The following is a 21533-nucleotide window of genomic DNA, read 5'->3' on the forward strand; positions in this document are numbered from 1 at the left end:
TCTCATTCATACTGTGGCTAGTGGTGTGCATTGATTCGTTCGATTTTTGAATACGTTGAATCAATAAAATATTTTATCGTGTTTAATGTATCGTGTTTTAGTCTTTCGATTTCTGATACAACCAATAAGAAAATGTTCATAAAATAAATATATGACTTCTCCAATTTGACACGATAGAAACAATAGTAACTCTAAAGAAAAGAACTATACAAATGTACGTGTGCAATACAAATAAAAGAGTTTGTCTCGTGTGAACTCAAAGTTACTTTGAAATGTATTCGAATCGAAGGCTAAAGATCAAAAGAAATAATCAGATTACTAATATTAATCTTTAATATTTATATAAGGATAAAATAATAAATTACTATTATTTTACTATGCTATTAATTTATTAGTTAACCTAATATTAAAAAAACCAAAACTAAATCAATAATCTGATAATTTATTTTAATTCAATTTATTGATCAATTCGATTTTGACCCTCAACTTTGATTTACCAATAGACTTATATTAGTAAAAAGCAATATGATAATTATAAGTAGTACTTTTATGTTTTAAAGTGCCATGATGGAAACCACATGTGTTGTTAGTTCAATTAGAATCTTTTTATATATATTTATGTTAGGGTCTATATTATGTTTAGGTCTTAATTTAGTGACCATAAGTATGAAAAAAGTTGATAGTATTTGACCTGCCAATAGAGTTGCAATTTTTTTAATTTTTAATTTTTTGGCTGCTTTTATTCAGACCTAGCTATTAATTTTCACATACATAGTATAGTAATAGACTAGCTGAGGAACTTGATAACTCTTCTCATCTACTTGTTCAAAATCATATGCAGCTTTTGGCTATTTCTGCAAAAATGTTCCCACAGCCACCCTAGTAACTTCAATTTGGTAATTCTTGGGTACATAAAACCACCCTTATTGAAACAAACAGTTTGAAAACACTTATATATGTGCATAGAGTTTTGTTTTCCATATAATTAAAAAGAAACTAGGTGTGGTACTCATGTATATTTTATTCTTATGTTTATTTTTTTGGTGTTCAATAACCTTTTTTGAAACTTAATTCATCTGTGTTCGCGTTGAAAAACCCCACACTGAACAATAAAATGCTTCTTACTAAAAAGGACTTGATCATAACTAGAGGTCGAATCCCAAACCTCTGATTAATGTCTGAGAAGTACTTATCACTTGATCACCACAATCTAAAGACAACTTGATGGCGTAAGAAATTCTAAACAAACAATATATATATATATATATATATATATATATATATATATATATATATATATATATATATATATATATAAGTATATATGTAATTACCTACTAGTATAACAAGTGGAAATGACCTAATAGTGTGAAAAACGTTTACACTGATAACGTACATAGTTTAATTTATTTATTTTACTCTATCATGGTTGCAAGGGTTCCAAAAGTTAACTATTTAAGTACCAAAGGATGCTTTTGATTGATTTCATAATAGAGTTATTCACTACAAGCTATCAACGTTGTTTTAGATTGAACAATATTTTTTGAAACAATATAATATAAATAAATAACTACCCGCTGGCCTAGGTATATCAAAATCTAAATTATTAACTCAATAACACTTTTAAATGTCACTTGTTTTCATCACATTATCTTCCAAGACAACAAAAAATATCAATTTAGTGTCAAACAAAATGATCACATACTTTAATAATATGAGATATATGAGTGGTGGGGGAGGGGATGTGGGGCAAAAGACTTATAATAACTATGTATAAAATGACAAGAAATATAATCCCCATGCAAAGTTATGTAATAACTTTGAGTTGAAATGAAACTAATTTGTTGTCCCATGTAGAGGAGCAAAATCTAGTTTCATTTAGAACATGTATTTTTGTACCATATAGTTACTCTCCAATCAGACCCCTAGCTTCAATCCAAACTATAGTACATCTATATGGACTACATTTTTTATAAGTGCAAAATTTCTCAAAAGCTGATTTCACTTAAAAATAAATAAACAGATCATATTCTCCCTTTTTCTTGACCCCATTTTGTCAGATATATATATATATAGTCTCAAATGTCTCTCTTTATAATGTAAAATTAAATAATGACTATAGGTAACTCTTTACATATGTATTTAGATAGGAGTTAGTATGAAAGAGTTACCTATTATCATCAATTAATTTTACGAAATATTAAAAAATTTATATATCGTGCTAGCACTTAGGAGGCGAAAACAAAGAGAAGGTAACTCTTCATATTAAGTAATGAAAGATAAAGTGATAGTCTGCTATATAAATAGTTAAATTACACTGATGATCATAGTGTAAAATTTCTCTACGTTGTCAGCGTACAAAACTTTAATTATAATTCTAGATTAAAAAGATAATTAAGACTAGAACAAAAAGAAGGTTAAACATAGAACAAGAAAATAAAGCAAAATATAATGACAAAAAACTACTAAAATCCATCTTGAAATCGATCCAAATGTTGTTGTTTCCCACTAGAGCCACTTCCATTATTGCCAAGTCCAAGTCCATGCCCTATTGGTGCACCAATGCAAGTGTAATTATTACTATTATTGTTGTTATTATTGTTATTGCTACCATGATCAGGCCCCAGAGCGGATGATCCCATGAAGTTATTGGTAGTACTTGTCGAGTGTGTGTTGGATTCTGACAAGACATGGCCTAGGAAGTAATCATTTGTTTGAGCCGGATATTGATGAGAAGAGAATGAAACCATACGCGGTGGAGAGGCGTACATGTATGATGGTTGATGTGGCGGTTGTGTTGGTGGAGGTGGCAAGAGAGTAGTGGTAGAATTTCCTGAAAATAACCCTGTTGGATAAAGTGATGGTGGTGGTGGCGGCGGCGGCCTATAAGAGAGCGTTGGATCACCAATGTTTGTTGATTGGTGGTAACCTCCTCCATGAGGAATTGGAGGACAACTGCAAATATGTAATCGAGTTCAAGTTTTATGTATTAATGAAATAAAATATTTAAACATAAAATTTTGATTAAGTTTTGTTGGTAACTTGATATGACTAATAAAAGATAGTATATCATCTTAAAATATATTAATGACATAAATAGTAATCATTTCAACAAATTAAATTTAAAAAAAAACACAATAAATATACATTATAAGTATAAACTTATGTTATAATTAGTGTATCAGAGCATATAATTATTATATATCGACTTAAAAAAAAGTAAGCAGTAAGCTAAAACACAAAACATACCTAAGGTGATGTGGAGGGATTATGTTATCATTATTGAACACCAGTTGACGAGCTCGATTTAGTGTTTCTGTCTCCCTCTCTATTTATTTAAAAAAAAGTACAAAATCAAAAAATTAAAATCAAAAATCAAATCAAAGAATATTTATTTACTCCATTTATTTCCACCCAACCAACTGTTTCTACTACTTTTGTATGAAAACAAGATTGACATGACTACGCTTCTGGAAATAAAATCATTGGCCAATACTGTTAATACCTCAAAATTATAACCCCAAAATAACAAAAAAAGAAAAAAAAATTAAAAAAAGTTTAACACCTTCACATTACTAATTCAATTTTGCTCAAATTCTTTCTCTAATTATTTCTTGTTTTGTTTGTTGAAATAAATAAATAAATAAATAAAAGGTAAAAAATACTTTTTTGGCAAAGAAATAATCTCTCTAACTTCGCCACACCTCAATTTTCAAGACAACAAATCCAACATAAATATATTTTCATAGTAATTTTTTTTAAAAGCAAAATATTATGTTAATAACTAATATGTATCATTACATGATAGAGACAGATATTACACTAATAAAACATAGATACCGACCGTTTTAGCTTAACAAAAATCGACAAAAATTATCACAAATACGATTGACTTAAGTATATCTTTAACAAAAAAAGAAAATGTTGTAATGGTCATATTATCAAATATCAATCATAGCAAAACCTAGAAGAAGGTAACTCGTAACTCATTTTTAAATTTAAATACATAAAAAAATTTATATTTTCACGGTCCGATTATAAATAACCGGACCGGGAAAAGACAAGTGACTTGCCTTGACGGTGGCGGTTCATGTGTCCCCCAAGTGCTTGAGATTTGCAAAATTTGAGGGAACAAAACCTACACTCATAAACTTTACCACAATCTTCTTTACCGCCGTTTTTCTTTTTTCTATACCCTCCTCCTGCAAAAAATAAAAAAAGAAAAAAAATTAATTGATAAGACAAATCATAAAAAAATATAAAAATCTTTAATTAGTATTAGGGTTTTTGCTATATTAAGGAAGCTAGGAATCAACAAGATAAAATAATTTAAAAGTGTTTTTTTTTTTTTTTTGGGAAAAGACTATGAAATATGAATGTCCAAAGTTACTTTCTTGCTAACAAAAGAGGAGAAATGAAAGTGAAAATAAATAATAGTTGTATTAATAAATTAAAAAAAAGCTAGAATTAAGCTATAGCTTGCATGATATTTTTGTTTTCAAAACTTTGTATAAAAAACTTGAATTTTTTTTTTAATTGTAAAACTAAACTATAGAAGGGTTCTAATTTCTCCTTTGAATAAATGGTTTGCCTCTTGTTGAGATTTTTGTGGAGAAAGATTTCATTTTTCAAGAAAAAAAAAGGCAATTAAGTTGACATTGACTATTAGTAGTTTCTGTTTGAACAAAAATAAATCTTGAAATTTTCTTGATCCTTAATTGTAGATTGCAAAGGCTCTTATATACCAGTTCGGAGGAGATTCTGATGAACCCCTTCACCGAGAAATCATACTATATATAAGATCATAACTACTTTTTCATATATACATGTATATCAAATATTGAACCCTCGTTGAAAATTTTATTTCCATCACTATCTGTTCAAAGAAACAAAGAAGTTTATATATGAAGTAGTAATAGTACTTGTTTAGAGAAATATATACATATAAATCTTTAAATTTTTTTATCTCTTGATGGCATAAGGGTTTTTGTATGAAGAAAAAACTCTATTTTATTTTTGTCAAAAAAAGAAAAAGTTGATATAGTAGTAATTATATGTACCAGAAGATGAAGAACTACCTTCAAGGACTTGTTTACCATCTCTACAAAATTCTTCATGAGGTAAATTGTTGAGGTCAAGTGGATTTCTTTCTGGACTCCTACAAAAAAAAAAAAAAATTAAAAAAATAAGAAACATAAAAAAAGTTAATTAAAAAAAAAAAGTATAGTGAGGTGAACCCTACATGACTACTAGTAGTAGAAGTGAGTAAAGAAGTTTTGGCCAAATAATTAAAAAGACTTTCAGTTTGAAACTGAAATGTATAGAGGGCTATAGTTGGAGTTTGAGTTTGAGTTTGAGACTTTGAGTGATGATGAAGAAAAAGGCTGAGGGTGTTTTGTGGGGCTTTCTCTCTATATATCTGCCAAATCTCTCTCTAAAATTGAACATACATATGCAGATCTAGGGGCTCTCGTGACTTTTTAAAGAGGAGTATGTATGTGTGAAAAAAGGGACCACTTAATTAGGATCACTTCCGTGGCGTAGTCAGAAATTTCGTCAGTATATTTAAAAATTTCATATCGGTATTATATATAATTGATATCTCAATTCATCTTTATTATGTATCATGAAGACTCAGTGCTGACATGATATGTAAATTTTAAAAAAATCTTAAATCTAGATGATCATTAGGTAAGTTGAAGTGTTCAACTCACACGATGAAAATGAATTGAGGTGACTGAATAAATGTGCATCTTCAAAGTTAAAGTATTTAGTTGTCAATCGAGGCTAAGTTAAAACACTACAAGAAAACTGTAAATTACATGAGGATTTTTCGAAGGATTAATATGAAAATTCGCGCGAATTTTCATACTAATTTTCAGGAAAATACCTATTCAATTCACGCTTTTTTTTTTAGTGAAATGCCTTAAATAACATTTTCGTCGAAGTATACTCAACTAGTTATCCTTCATAATACGCAGTTACACTATTATTGAGGACGAGTGGTGTGAAACGATGTATATTTACATTAGATCAAGCTTTGAAAATGGAGAAATTAATCTTAGTATATATAGAAACTAATTGAGGATTTAAATTTTATGAGTTTGAATTTCAAACTATATCACTATTCACTTAATTTATTAGATTTTTGACTTTTTTTTTTATCAATAATGTGGCATAGTGATTAACGAGATGAGTGAGAATCATGAGGTCATCTCAGTTCAAATCTCAATGGAGTAAGAAATACTAAATGATTTCTTCTCATATATCCAAAATAGATATGTATATAGATTTACCCATTATCTCTATTGTTTGAGAAGGTAGCTACTAGCTAAATGGTACGTCATAAGTTAGTCAAGATGAACTAAATTGATTCAGATATCACAATTATAAAAATAAAATTATTAAGTTTAAAATATATAATATTATATATTAATTCATTCAAAATCTTTGACATATATATATGATTCCAATGGACTCATATATTATCTGTCTTTATCGTACGTCACTTTATTTAAATCTTATACTATATGAATATGAATTAATCAGGCCACTACAGAAAAAAAGTAATGGAGAGGTGGAAATTATATTTGTCATTTGGTTAGGAGAGGGACGTTGCCTTAAAGTTTTCTTGGCTTAACATAAAGTAGCTACTATTATTGCCCTCGAACTACTAGTCTCTCTTGTCCAAATATCATTTATATCAAATAATTGTTTTAACAACTAAAAGACACAATTCTAATATGGTTATCTAAGAGTAGTAAAATTTTGTTAGTGCTTACTTTCTCTTTTTAAAATTTTTTGCATTGGAATTCCTAACTTTTAATTTTATTTATTTTTAATCACTTTCTTGAAGGGTACATAAAAATTTATCAACATGATCAACTTTTACTGTATTTGTGTTAATTAGCTTGCAAGTACCTAAAAACACATTTATTTGAACTTATCATAAATTTGCATGCCTACTCTTTGATAGTGATATGTGCAAGGGGTCTGTTTAACTATTTTCGGTAAATATTTGACTAACATCTTATTTGATCGTCTTCATTTAATTTGTATCGATTTTTTGAAAGGAAATTTCAAGTATTGTCTGATTTATATGAATTTCGAGAAAAAAATAGTTTCTTTCTCCTTAATTCTTTTGTTGCTTCAAAACTTTGCTCGATATTAATTAAAAGAGCTTTCATGATTTATTATATTATAAATTCCCCTAAATTTTGATTTATTTATGAGTTAATTTTAGGTTTAAAAGATACTCCTATAAATTAGATTGAGGTACATGAATAAAATTAAATGAAGGTACCATAACACACCAAGTTAATTAACGTAGGTACCATGAATGAAACTTTTTGTCAAGGGTCAAAAATGTCCTTAAATTAAGTGAAAGGAATAAAAATGTCCTCCGTTAATAATTAGATTCAAAAATATCTTTACCGTCAATACTTTAACTTAAAAAGACCCTTAAACTATACGAAAGAAATAAAAATATCTTCCGTTTATTTAAAATTTGGTCTTATCCGAAGTTAGTCTTGTCATGCCATTATATATCTGAAGCCTTGATAAGGTCATAACTCATAACTTTAAAGTAAAAAATGCCTCAATTTTGACATTATCAAATCCACCATGCATTTGAAGGCATATCAAACTTCAGATAAAAAACATCTTAAATCAGACATACAAATCAAATTTGCAAAATAAAATAAAACAAAATAAAATAAAATGGTGATCCCAAAACGAGTATTTATAGACTTTACTCGTCCTATAGCTTTGGGCTTCTCTTTCAATTTAGAGTAAATTTTAGGTTTAGATAATAAAAATCAAATTAGTGTTTTACATCTATAGTGTGACTACTTGCGCTCCTTAGTAAATATTAGATTTGTATAAAATCATAGGCAACACGTGATCATGTAAAATCGAAGGCACCTGATTTGTATAAATCATAGTGATTTGTATAAATAGAGTGTTTGTGTCAATGAAAAGTGTGTTTATATATGTATATGTTATTTGTGTTTGTGTATCTGCATAAAATTTTACTTCGTATACAATTGAATCGAGTTAAAACATTTGTATTTGTGTATCAAATCTCTCTCACTTTATACAAACACAAACTATACATTGTATTTTGTATAACTTGTGTTTGTTAAAGCAAGAAAGAGAGAAAGACAAAACAGAACTGGGCAAGGGAAGATTTATATTTGTATAATTATAAATATATAAGACAAAGAAATAAGTATTTGTATATACAATTCTCTCTCGCGTTATACAAACACAAATACAGTTGTTTGTATAGAGTAAGAGAAGCAGGTTATCGGCGAGCGAGATTCAAGGGAGAGATATGAATGACAAAGTGTTTGCTACGTAGCATAACTAAATGAAACTGTGAAATAATCAGGGGCGGAGCTACCTTATATAAAGGGGGTTCATCCGAATCCTCTTTGATGGAAAATTATATTATTTATACATGGTTAGAATAAGTTTATATGTATATATAGTAGATGTCGAATCCCCTTCGGCTATCTACTTTTTGAACCAAACTATATTATTTATACATGGTTAGAATAAGTTTATATGTATATATAATAGATGTCGAACCGTCTTTGCCTATCTACTTTTTGAACCCCCTTATTGAAAATCCTGACTCCGCCTTTAGAAATAATACTCTGCATATAGTCTAATTTTTTTTCATTTTTTTTCACATCATATGTGAATAGATAAAAATCTTAAATTCTATTATTGTAAAATTAGGTCTTAGGCCCTAACTCACCCCAAAAGCTAGCTCAAAGAGAAGAGGATTGTCCAAACCTTATAAGGAGTTCACTCATCTCATTAATCACTGATGTGAGACTTTTGTCATTCTTTAACACCCCATCTCACGTCCAATGCTTAGCATCTGGTGCGTGGACAATTTGATTTTGGAAGCTCCAACATCGAATGAGATGGACCCTGCTCTAATACCATGTGAATGTATTTGTGAATAGCATGTGAATGTATTTGTGAATAGCATAAGCAAAATCAATCTGTATTACTATATACTGTATTATATATATAGAGGAAATCGTATACAAATATACTTATACATAAGTAAGAGTCCTAACAAGAGACCTAATAATTATCACCTCTAATTAAGAAAAAAAAATCATAAAAGTTTCTATATATGTACGTGGTTGCATGCGTATGAAAAGAACCTAATCAAACACATGAGGCCGTATGTGTTAAGCACTTAAGTAAATTATTCATATCCAATAATTTAAACTTTCAGATAAAATGATTACAAAGCTCTAAAAATAAATTATGCGTAGAGTTTTATTGACTGGATATTGAAAGATACACTCATACAATTCATTTGAAAATGTTAGTTACTCAATTCAAGTGAAATAAATAGGTTTCCGGCCAAAGTTACTTGAATTCTATTAAACGATAAGTAAAGATCAAGTCAAAATTTGAACTTTGTGAGTTTGAGATTAAGCTAATAAATGACTTTAAAATTTAATATTTTTTATACATACTTAGTAATTGGTACACCCTATGTCCCATATTTCACATTTTCATTTCACACGCCTTTTTAAGTATTTTGAAATGAACATTTTCAATAATGTTGACAACTAATACAAGATGGATGGAGTAGTCGAAAATCTTAGACATATAAACGAAGTTTGAGCCATAGTCACTAGGTTCTATCGAACACACATATATCATAACACTCTCCGTCTCCCCATGCCCACACGATAAGCAGAACTGTATCTCCGCCCTAGATAATTGTCCTTTTTGTGGATGTTGTTGTAGCTAGCATGAAAGTAAAATTAAATAAAAAGTGTCATGATCAATGAGGGTTGTGTACAATATTGTGAAAGAAAGACATTTATACCTTGAAGACAATATAGACAAAACTTAGCCTGTTTTGTCATAAGTGATATCATGTCAATGTGAGGGAGAGCATGCTTAAGATTATGAAAATCCAAATGGACCTCCTCTTTACTGTATATGCAGTCTCAACCTTTCCATTTTCTCATTGAACTGTTCCTATCAACCACAATATACTATGTATAATGTACTATCTTTAATTTCACTAGTCAATGTTTTAGGTGGTGTTATCTCCAAACAACAACGTACTACTGACCAGTGAGGTCTAAAAAAGGTAGAGTGTATAATGCAGACTTTACCTTTATCTCATGGAGACAGGGTGGTGTTTTGTGCTCGTTTGTTTGATGAGTAAAGATTCCATAGGGAGAGAAAAGAGATGTCTCCTACGTTATTCATAATATGTGGAGGCATGACCATAATTTCAAAGTCATTTAGTCTAGCTACATGAAGAACGTAAGCCAGATGACGGAATGGGAAGACCTAGGATGTAGAAGCTAAGATCATGAGTAATTCGACAGATTTGGATTCATATATATAATAACGTAAATTAGGTGGATTCCATGTCATAATACTTTTGAGGTAAATGATTTTACTCTCGGTAATCTCTTTTACCCTCACAATACATTTCCGACTCTTTAAAAATACTGACAGATGTATGTGTAATGTATTTTTAGAGGATCTAATACGGATGACAGTATTTACGGAGTGTCCGGACAATAAAGCTCGCAAGAGAAAAAAGTGTGAGAGAAATAACAATGGCCTTCCATGAGATTTTGGCAAATTACAACAAATGTCATATGCCTATATCTCATACAGTCATACTGAATTTGGTTTTATAGTCTAATACACATTTCCTAAAACTAGATGAATGGTGTTGATTTCAACAAGAAATGCATCTGCAAAACCTCTTTAAACCAAAGCCTAATTCGGAGTGCACCGAGTATCAAGCCATGAGATAATGTCGTTGAGCACAGTAAGAATCCGATCATCAGGTTCACCTTCAAGAATGCAGTGAAACCCTCCATCGTAGAGCTTAAGAGTTTTGTCACTGCTGGAAGACTTGTCATACAGGTACTGACTCACGCGAGGATCTGTCACTCTATCGTCTGCTCCATGAAGAATGAGCATTGGGGATGCCACCTGCAAGTGTTGTACATACAGACTGTTAATTCCTTCAGACAAAGCTGGAAAACATGATGGTGTTTCGTTGATAAACTTGGATACGTACTGACCTTATCCACATGTTGTTCAATGTATTTTGTAGCATTTAAGAGTTCCACGGCAGTTTTCACACGTGTTTTATCGGAGTAAGAGATTACATTGTATGGAGCCTAAAAAGAATGAGACAAGAACTAGCATCAGTAATACATCAATACAGAGCTGTACTAAGCATACATTGAAAATCAATGTGCATATACGGGTAGCTCGGTGCACTAAGCTCCCGCTATGCATGGGGTCCAGAGAAGGTTTGGAGTCCACTAGGGTCTTTTATATGCAGTTTTACCCTGCATTTCTGCAAGAGACCATTTCATAAATCGAAACCTTGAACTCCTAAGTTACATGGCATGGATTAGCGCATCATGCTGAGGGTCGTAAGGGTATTCCAGAACAAAATGCTATAAGGACTCTCGATGGAAAAACAGTGAACAGGTTTATACAGAGTAAAGGAGTCCATAAATGCATACTATATCAAATATCTCAATAAGGGGATGAGACGGGGCTTGAAAGGGGACAACGGAGGGTTTACCATGGACGGGGCAAATAAGTATTTTAAAAATATAAAGCGGACATCATTTGGTTATTATTCTTCCTCACTTAATATCAAGAGAGTAAATAGATGCATTACCATTTTCCTTTTCTTGAATTCCCTGATTGCCAACTCCGCCAAATCTTTCGTAGGGACTATCTTTGCTTGTGGCATAATGTTAGACAAAAAAATCAAGACTTTCTGCAGTGGAACTGGTGGCGTCATGTCTTCTGCAATCTTAGCAAAGCACCAAAGAGTTAGCGAAATTCTTGCATTAAGAAAGTTCAAATTCCACAAACATGATAAAAATTTCAACAAGCAGAAAATTTGGTGGCAATGCTAAGAGAAAAACATAATTTCTTTCTACAATGAAATCATCCAAATTGATAATTCAACTTCGTTCTTAATTAGTACGAATTGACTACTGGCAATAAAAGTATTGCTTGTTCTTACAGACAATTAGTTTCATTTTTATACAAATGGTTCCTGAAATGAGAAGCATTTCTCAGTGCAATATGTCTAAGAAGCTGTTGCAATAAGCAAATATTTCTGGATAGTAACACCTCATCATGATAAATTATGAGAAATCTTTAAAGAAGGAAACAGAAAAACAAAAAAGAACAGTTGGTATTTGCATGGAGAATTTGCATATTTGGAACAAAAACAAGTATCTTTCCTCAGAAAGCTAAAATTTGCTAACAGAACAGAGAAATGAATCAAAATGAGTGCCTTTTATAAAGAAAACAAGTGTTTTAGTATCATTAAATGATGATGAACCGACCCGAGCTTTTGCATTGAAAATGGACATCTTTTTCTGGTGACAGAAAACGAACCAAACTTTTTTCTGTCTATTCTTTTTTATTAGCTCATAGCTTAAGGTTTCAACACTTGAGTCAGAAAACTTAAGTGCCTAAGATTCAGATGGAAGACCAAAAGCGAAACGTAATATAAGGTATTAGGTATACGAAGGATGTTCAACAAACAAAACTGAAAATTCTGCACTCTTTGAACAGTTGAATATATTCAGGTGTAAATATACTGAACTCGTTGAGATGATCTACATATTTTAGTTTGACGTAGAGAAATTAGGGATTCTGAACTTTTTGAAATTAAAGAAAACGATAAATGCATCAGTTCAGCTCAAAATAAACGTGCTCAAGAAAGTGAGAAACTAGAAACTAAAATAATATAAGAAGTTGCTAGTCTAGCTAAGATAATATTACTTTGCACATTGGCGCGACAAGGACAATTCCATCCCATTCATGTGGTTCCTTAAGAAGAGCTTTCAGAGCAATTGCACCTCCCATCGACTGCCCAAAAATAAAGTGGGGAAGCCCTCTAACTTCTGGCCTACCTGGTCCATCACAAGAGAAATTATTATTCAAATTGTCACACAGGGAGAAACGTGCTCTAACAAAAGTTGGAAGAGTAGTGGCCCATGAATGAACTTCGATTCGGGCTTAATGGATTTTGCTTTTCACATTGTCTGATTATGATTAAACTGGATAGGTTGTTGTTGTTGACGTATTACTCAGGAAATAATGACAAAGCAGGCAAAAACTCACTGCAACTTACCTTTAATCTTCACATACTGTTCATTGACATTGTCAACTATACCATCAAACTCAGGAATATATCCATGCAAACCATCAGAGAGACCAAAACCGGGATGGTCAATAGCATAGACAGCATAGCCAGCAGCCGCTATATGCTTCGCAATACCTGAAAATTATTATAGAATACAAAAGAATATAAACGGCTAATAAATAGTACTTATAAAAAAAACAGTAATTGATTCGAAGGATAGACATACTACTATTGGCTCTGTAGTTAAAGAGATAATAACAAACCTTCAAAGAAGAACGTGCAAGTATCACCATATCCATGACTGAAGCACAAAGCACCTTTAATTCGTATGCCAGGCTTTGGCAGCCAACTTTTGCAAAAAATCTGTTGGCCTTTCGAATTTGTTTCATACCACTACAAAATGTACATATGCAATTACTCATTTGATGATATATAAATCCTTTTCATAAATAGCATGATAGAAAAATTAACAAGTAACAACAACAAAAAGAGACGATAAACTTCCATCAAACAAACAAATCTAACTAGCAAAAACAATTAACAGTTTACAACTCAATGCTACATACATAGATCCATCATCCTAACATTTGAACATAAATGTTTTAGCAAATAAGAGTAGTATACATGGAAACAGAACTTAAGAGTAATCGGGGTTATAGTAGCGGCTGTTTCATAATCAACAAAGTTTAAACTTCTGAGAAAACACTTCCTAACTTCTTAATCCTTCAGTTTATCATAACTGACCTGCACCCCATTTTCACTTTCCTAACTTTGAGTTCACTCTCATTCAAATCCATCGAAAATAAATAAAACACGATTAAGTTGATAAATAAGTAATCAACTTCAACTACATTGCACAACAGAGCAAAAAAGAACCACATAGCTAAGATCAAGATCTGCCAAAACACTACATGATCTCTTAATTCTTTACATCTATCGAAGCCTTGGTGGTCAGAGTTATTAGTCGAGATATGCACTAGCTAGCCCGGACTACCAAAAGAAGATCCCTGGACATTTCTACTAACAAAAGTACTCATACATAGATCCCTAATACCAAAACAAGAGCACAATAGCATAATATAAACAAAATTTAATTAAGCTTAATACCTCCTCTAATCTGATATCACCTGGAGCCATCTGCATGAACAACCAAAACAAATCAAATTAGGAAGCAAAAATCACCATTAAAAATCTAATTTTTTTTCTATTACTAATTTCAACAAGATTAGAACAAACCCCAAACCTTAAACAAGATATGATCAAGCTGCTGTTGAACATTAGCAAAAGCTGATCGAACCCTTCTTCTAGCAGGAGCATGATCCAAATTTTGTGAAGCAATTTCATTTAAAGCTTCACTTACCCCATCAATTTTTGCCTTTTTTAGGGCCATAGTAATCGTTCTACCTTTAGTCTCTGAAGTAGAAATTTGTGGTTTCCACTTCCATATATGCCGGTGAATAATGGGTCGATTTATTTTCCGGTGGAAAAGTGAAGATTCCGATGGTATAGATGGTCGGAAAGTGGAATTTAATGCAAGGTCCATTTTTTAAAAATTATTGATCGATCAGTGGAACTGGAAATGTAGATTTTAAAGAATTAAAAAAGTGACACTAAACCCGACAAGTTAATAGTCAATTCACGTTCTTTTAAATGACTTAATTGGACCATTTTCTCAATTGGTTGAATGTACGGTTAACTATCAAAATCGATTTTAATGATCTCGAGTTTGAGTCTTTCCCAATGTAAAGTCATTTTAGTAGAAAATGTTTTATTATTTTTTAATATGAGATTTTTTAATATGAATTCATATTTAGTCGAATTTTAATATATTTTTCTTATATAATAATGTTAAACAGGTAAAACCACGTTAATTCACAATGACTTTCCTCCGTCCACTTTATATAACATGATTTTTTTATTTTCGATCCGTCCCGCATAATTTACTATACATTGGGTTTACCACCGTCCACACCACCGTCCAGTCCAACTCAATAGAAAAAATAAGTACGAAACAATATCTCCCTAACAATAGAAAGAACAAAAATGGAGATCTAAAGTGAAACTAACAAAGTTAAAGGCTTTTAGGAAAGTTCAATAGTGTAGTAGTTTAATTCAGAAAATTTATAATTAGTTGCTTGTTTATTTTTCTGTTTTGAGGTCCGAAATGATTAATACTTAGGTTATGATTTTTTGAAGTGTCCTTTACGTGTAAATATTAATTTTCTATAATGTTATGAATTAGCCCCACCCCGATAAAGATATCAATAAGGATATACACAAATAGATATTGGACCAAGTAAGCCCAACAAAAGCAATAAGGTCACGTTTCACAAAGGATAATCTGGATCCCAGATTGAGGGTGCGTTTGTTATAGTTAAATAAATTAGGACATCACTGTTTGAAGCATCAAATGAATTATATGCAAAGACATTTTTATGTTCTCATCCCTAATTCTTGAGTCTAAGCTTCTCATCTTCCTTCTACCGTCTACCCATTCTCTAGTTCTTATGTTTAGTATTTCTACGATTCTTCTTGGATTTTTTTGTTGTTTGCTTTATTGCATTTACGTTGTGGAATTGTAATTGAACTCTAGTCTTGTTAATATAGTTGAGAAGTTGATTATTGTTATATTGAATTTGAGCTGCGATTTACCAAAAAAAAAAAAAAGAGATCATTAACACGTAATAAGTTCACCATGCGTTAAACAAGTAACATTATGTTCGAATGATTGTTATATATTGATTAATAATGTATCGTATTAGTATATTATTTTGATGAACACAATATCCAGAAGATTATATCATTACATAAAAATTGAAGTCGTAAATATTTTCTATTTTTTATTTTGTTTAAATATGTTAATTTTTAAATAATTATTTCAACCCGCTCATAATTCATAACCTTAGTTTGAGCTCTATGCTTATAAGAACTTTGAAATTTCACCATTCTTGAAATTATAAATTTTGGATAAAAGCCATAAAAATTGAAACTCTGAGTCACCAATTAGAGTTTTTTTTAATCTCCAGAATAGCAAAAATTGCTGTAAACGTAGGCTTAATTAAAACTCATCATAGAATTCTTGAAGAGAAGTTCATATCTTTGTTACAATCATGTAAAACTACAAATCAATTGAAAGAAATTCAAACCCAGATTACTATTCAGTGTGTTGGTTATACTAAGTACATTATCCCTCCCCTTTTGTCAAAATGTATGGAATTCAAGAAAATTTCTTATGCACACCAAGTGTTTGATCAAATTCCTGACTTGCAAGATGCTTCTCCTTGGAACATAATGTTTAAAGGGTATATTCAGAATGATATGTACAGGGATGTAGTTGTGTCGTTTCGTCGTATGATGAATGAAGATGTTAGTTTGAATTGTTTTTCATTTCCTATGGTTTTGAAGTCTTGTGGAAAGTTATTGGCTTTAGTTGAAGGTGAAGAAGTGCATGGTGTGGTGGTAAAGGTTGGGTTTTTGACCAATACTTTTGTGGGTAGCACTTTGATTGACATGTATTCGAGTGTTGGGCGAGTGAAATGCGCTTATAGGGTGTTTAATGAGATGGTTTTACGGAATGTTTTTACGTGGACTTCTATGATCAATGGATATATTGCAAATGGTGATTTGGTATCTGCAAGAATGCTTTTTGACTTGGCGCCTGAGCGAGATGTTGTGTTATGGAATAGGATGATTACAGGGTATATTGAATGTCGAGATATGGAAGAGGCTCGAAAGCTTTTTGATGTGATGCCAAACAAAGATTTAATGTCATGGAATACTTTGTTGAATGGATATGCCAATAATGGGGATGTTGAGGGGTGTGAGAATCTTTTTGAAGAGATGAAAGAGAGAAATATTTTTTCATGGAATGGTCTGATTGGAGGGTATGCTCACAACGGGCGTTTCACCGAGGTTATTAGTGCTTTTAAGAGGATGTTAAATGAGTCTGATGTGAAGCCTAACGATGCCACCCTTGTGAATGTTTTGTCCGCTTGCACGAGATTAGGTGCTCTTGATTTGGGTAAGTGGGTGCATGTATATGCCGAGAGTAATGGGTATAAGCACAATGTATATGTTGCCAATGGGTTGATCGATATGTACGCAAAATGTGGGCTGGTTGGTAATGCTGTGGATGTCTTTAGGAGTATGGATAAAAGAGATTTGATTTCTTGGAACACCATTATTAATGGCTTAGCGGTGCATGGTCGGGGTAGTGATGCCTTGAGTTTGTTTGCTGAGATGAAGAATTCTGGAGTAGAACCAGATGGAATTACTTTTATTGGAGTGTTATGTGCATGTTCTCACATGGGTTTAGTTGCAGATGGGTTCGCCCATTTTAACACAATGGCGAATGATTATTCCATTACGCCTAAAATTGAGCATTATGGTTGCATGGTTGATCTATTGGGTAGAGCTGGTCTTTTGGAGCAGGCTGTGAAATTTGTGGAGAAGATGCCTGTACAAGCTGATGCTGTTATTTGGACGGCATTACTTGGCGCATGTAGAGTATACAAAAACATTGACTTTGCAAGACTAGTTCTCCAGAAACTTATTGAGCTTGACCCAAAAAACCCTGCAAATTACGTTATGTTAGCAAATATCTGTGGTGATGCTCGGAAGTGGAAAGACGTGGCAGAGTTAAAAGTGGCGATGAGGGACACTGGATCCCGTAAGGTTCCAGGATGCAGCTTGATTGAGGTTGCTGATGAAGTGGCTGAGTTCTATTGCTTCGACGAGAGGCATTCCAAGTCAAACGAGATATATGGAGCCTTGGGAAGCTTGATGAAAGCATCAAAATCATCTGGTCAAGAGAGTCCATTATTTTTACTGGATTAGAAGTTCTTAGTTTATTGAAGATATCTCCATTTCTTCGATCTAAATCTCTTTAAAATGTTTCATCAGTATCACTACAGTTGAAAGCTCATCCACCATCATTGGACATATCCCTTGAGAAGCCACACTGTCTTGTCATACTGTTTAAGTTATGAATATTCTGTTCGACGTCTGCTCTGACTTGGTCAAGTTTACTAGTTTTGGGAAAATCGGGTTCTTTATAGACGTCATTTTTGGGAGAAGAAATGGTATACATGGTGGAGAATGTAACTTCTAAGTTCGTGAAGTGTGATATACCGTGCAGTTATGAAAGGTAACAGATTACTGTTTCGTAATTCGCTTTATACATGTCGTTTCTTGCTTTTGATATCTATTACGCCATCTTTTGTATTTCAGTCACTGCATTATTTCGTTGTTGTTATTGTTCTTTTTCTAGATGACATGTACTGCTTTCTGTATTGATTGACATGTTTTCTCCACCTACGTATTTTTCCATAACTATCTTGATTTGCTGCACTTGAGTCAATAGTTTTTTAGAAACAACTTTTCTGACCCTACTTGAGATTACACTGCATGTTGTTGTTTTGTAATGTGGCACCGGACTTATTTTATCTATAGCAACAACATATTCAAGGGGAATTCCACAAGTGAAATTTTGGAAGAGTGGTGTGTACGCAACTGTACTCCTACCTTGAATAAAGTAAGAGAGGTTATTTCTGATTGATCCTCAGCTCAACGTTTAGTAAAATTAGGATGTTATTGTAGCATTGAAATAAAAAGTGAAATCTAAGCCTATAATTAGGATGTACTACATTCTAAATCAAAGTTAACTTATATTGGGCTTTTTTGTATTTCTTGGTCTGTTTTAAGCTTGAAATTCCCATTATTGTCTTGGGCTTTCCTCACATCTGGATCCATTAATGGGCAGGTCCAAGATAATCTTTTCTCAAGAAGCTGCTCCCATTTTAAACCAGCTTGCACGCATCTATACTACATTCAGTAACGGAGCCAAGAATTTTATGAAGGGTGTCCAAAAATTACGCATTGACTTATGCAAGACGTGTAAAACTCATTCAAGACATCTAAAATCACCGGGCTACAATAACCTATTAGGTCAACGGTGTCAAATGTAATTATCCATTTAATTAAGTGTATAGTTTTCTATAATATTTTTTTGATAGCTATGTGCTGCTGTTTCTGTTGGTCCATCTAAGCTACTTTCACATGTCATTTTCTTGAATGAAAACGACAGATTAATTAGAACACTATATTATAAACCTAAAAATACAGCTTCTTAAAATTATACCTCATTTAATTGTTGTGGATATTGTTCAAGATTCTAACAAGTTAGTTTCGTAGCTGATTAGAATTATAAATGTATTAGTAATATTTGAATTAACTATATTAGAAAATTTATGTATAATTTGATATAGTGTTTGAGTTATTGTATCTTTTATCATGCATAAAATAATATATAAATTATCTGACTTATTTAGAGTGTCCAAAATCAATTCAAGGCATTTGAAATTACTAAGCTACAATAACTTGTTATGTCAATAGTATCCAAATATGTTATTTAGTGATTTAATATATTATTTTACCTGTATAAATAATTTTTTTTTCTCGACAAATAGTGTCCAATTTGCGCATACTCCCCGTGCATATCAAACACCTATTAACTTCTTACATGTACAAATATGCAGTGTCTAACCAATTATAAAATATAGTATAATTTATCACTTGTATAACTTATCTACAAATCAGCTACCAAACACCGTCTAATTAACTAAATACAGCATGAGTCAACTGCTGTATAAATTTTAATAAAGTCAACTGGATTTTTTCAATACATTTGAGTTATTTTTAAGTCTAATAATATAATTGAATTATCATATATAGTGTATGACCATTTATATTATTATAATTTTGGACTAAATGACAAAAGGGAAAAGAAAAAAAAAATAGTCCAGTAACACACTGTCCCTATGAGAATCCATTTATATACACTCTTCCTTTCTATATTATTATAATATAATATAATATAAGATGCTTAAAATAAGTTTTAAGTACATAATTAAGATTAAGGGGAGCAAGTGGAGATGCTAATGTAATTAGTGTTATAAACATATTATCCTACATGAATAAGATAAAATAGAAAATAAAATAATAATATCAAAGAAACAAAAGGACAAATTTGCATGTACAATGTATGTGTCATGACTATGATTTTGAATAGATTAAGAAATTGTAATTAAGGTTGAACTTTTTATGATTATCTTAAGAGTTTCAAGATTAATTTTTAACCAAATCTTCTATACTCTACTCCAATTAATTAAAACCTTCTTCTTGGTCTTCGTCGTTCATATTTTGGTGACATCAATTGAGTCTGAAGTGTAGAAATTCACGTAGAAATCTCTCATAGAGAAATCAAGAATTGTATTGATATATTATTGATAGGTTAATCAATATTGATATATTGATCGTTGTAACGATCTGTTTAGTCGTTTGGAGCAGCAGAGTTAAATTCTGAAAATCACTGTCTGGGTCGACGGATCCCACGACGGACCGTCATGGACACGATGGACCGTCGAGGGTGTCTCGTTCCAAAACACTTAGAATTTAGAAATTTGGGTACTGAGATCGACTCTCTGAACTTCACGACGAAATGGCAGGACGGACCGTTGAGGGCTCGACGGACCGTCACAAATCCTTCCGCAGAATTAACTCTCTGAACTTTGTGACGGACGTGCAGGACGGACCGTCACAGGCTGCGTGACCCTGACTGGGTCGGATTTCTGTTAAATATTTTAAGGAGCGTTTTCGACTATTCCTGCTTATAATTATAAAGTTAGTGGTTTAATGTTAATAATTTAATTACTTGGGGGTTAAAAGAGAGAACCTTGAAACAAGTAATGGGGTATTTTATCATCTTTTATACTTAATTATATGCTAATTAGGTTAAAAGAAAGAGGGTTTGAATAAGAAAAAGAAAAAGAACAGAGAGAGAGGGAGAAACGATCGATTGAGAGAGAGGAAGAACGCAGCTTTGGGACAGTAGATTGCTTGATCGCAATTCTTCGGTGGAGATAGGTTATGGTTTTATGCTATTTCATAGTAAACTCTTAATAGCGAATGATATGTATTGGGTAGTATTGTAAAGTCTTCTATATGCTTAATTGTATGCTTGTATGATGTGATTATATATGATTGTGATAAAATAAGCATGATGAGGCTGTTGAATCTTAAATCTTAAAACCTCTTTGTTAATGATGATGCCTTGGTATAGAAGAAGGCTTGATGAACTAAAAGAATGAGGTTAGTGGATCGGGTGTCACGTTCCGACACAGGATAGTATTAATGGATCGGGTGTCACGTTCCGACACCAGGATAGTATTAATGGATCGGGTATCACGTTCCGACACCACGATAGTATTAATGGATCGGGTGTCACGTTCCGACACCAGAATAGTATTAATGGATCGGGTGTCACGTTCCGACAGCAGGA

At 31.9% G+C, this 21533-nt stretch overlaps 3 protein-coding genes across 4 annotated transcripts; 1 reads left to right on the forward strand and 2 right to left on the reverse strand.

The window, feature by feature from the left end:
• Window positions 1–2265: 2265 nt before the first annotated feature.
• LYR (protein lyrate) lies at window positions 2266–5451 on the reverse strand. Of its 2 annotated transcripts, none has more exons than XM_010322465.4 (5): window positions 5243–5451; window positions 5061–5158; window positions 4074–4202; window positions 3250–3328; window positions 2266–2955 (listed from the first exon to the last, which is right to left on the reverse strand). In XM_010322465.4, coding segments are annotated over exons 1-5 (798 nt in total). In that variant the 5' UTR covers window positions 5245–5451; the 3' UTR covers window positions 2266–2465. The 2 variants fall into 2 exon arrangements, with proteins under 2 accessions (XP_010320767.1, NP_001308060.1); NM_001321131.1 differs by having other exon boundaries at window positions 2269–2955; window positions 5079–5158; window positions 5243–5439.
• Window positions 5452–10602: 5151 nt separating this feature from the next.
• LOC101255589 (caffeoylshikimate esterase) lies at window positions 10603–14830 on the reverse strand. The gene is made up of 8 exons (XM_004238884.5): window positions 14439–14830; window positions 14303–14332; window positions 13459–13588; window positions 13184–13330; window positions 12832–12962; window positions 11708–11845; window positions 11094–11192; window positions 10603–11001 (listed from the first exon to the last, which is right to left on the reverse strand). Exons 1-8 carry the CDS (start codon window positions 14736–14738, stop codon window positions 10783–10785), a joined length of 1194 nt encoding a protein of 397 aa, XP_004238932.1. The 5' UTR covers window positions 14739–14830; the 3' UTR covers window positions 10603–10782.
• A 1232-nt stretch (window positions 14831–16062) lies between these two features.
• On the forward strand, window positions 16063–19465 carry LOC101246348 (pentatricopeptide repeat-containing protein). The gene is made up of 2 exons (XM_010322466.3): window positions 16063–18341; window positions 18957–19465. Exon 1 carries the CDS (start codon window positions 16406–16408, stop codon window positions 18029–18031), a length of 1626 nt encoding a protein of 541 aa, XP_010320768.1. The 5' UTR covers window positions 16063–16405; the 3' UTR covers window positions 18032–18341; window positions 18957–19465.
• Window positions 19466–21533: the final 2068 nt, after the last annotated feature.

This window comes from Solanum lycopersicum, chromosome 5 (assembly GCF_036512215.1).
Source record: "Solanum lycopersicum chromosome 5, SLM_r2.1".
In the NCBI taxonomy this organism is placed as follows: Eukaryota; Viridiplantae; Streptophyta; class Magnoliopsida; order Solanales; family Solanaceae; genus Solanum; species Solanum lycopersicum.

Bases quoted from the DNA above. Each gene is read 5' to 3' on its own strand.
- LYR (XM_010322465.4), bottom strand. The intron at 3,329-4,073 runs GCAAGTCACTTG...TTAAATAAATAG, and splicing joins CATGAACCGCCACCGTCAAG to AGAGGGAGACAGAAACACTA. The intron at 2,956-3,249 runs GTATGTTTTGTG...ACATATTTGCAG, and splicing joins ATCCCTCCACATCACCTTAG to TTGTCCTCCAATTCCTCATG.
- LOC101255589 (XM_004238884.5), bottom strand. From the start codon at position 14,738: ATGGACCTTGCATTAAATTCCACTTTCCGACCATCTATACCATCGGAA. The intron at 11,846-12,831 runs GTAATATTATCT...TGCTTTGCTAAG, and splicing joins TTGTCGCGCCAATGTGCAAA to ATTGCAGAAGACATGACGCC. The intron at 11,002-11,093 runs GTCAGTACGTAT...CAACACTTGCAG, and splicing joins TTGAACAACATGTGGATAAG to GTGGCATCCCCAATGCTCAT.
- LOC101246348 (XM_010322466.3), top strand. From the start codon at position 16,406: ATGGAATTCAAGAAAATTTCTTATGCACACCAAGTGTTTGATCAAATT.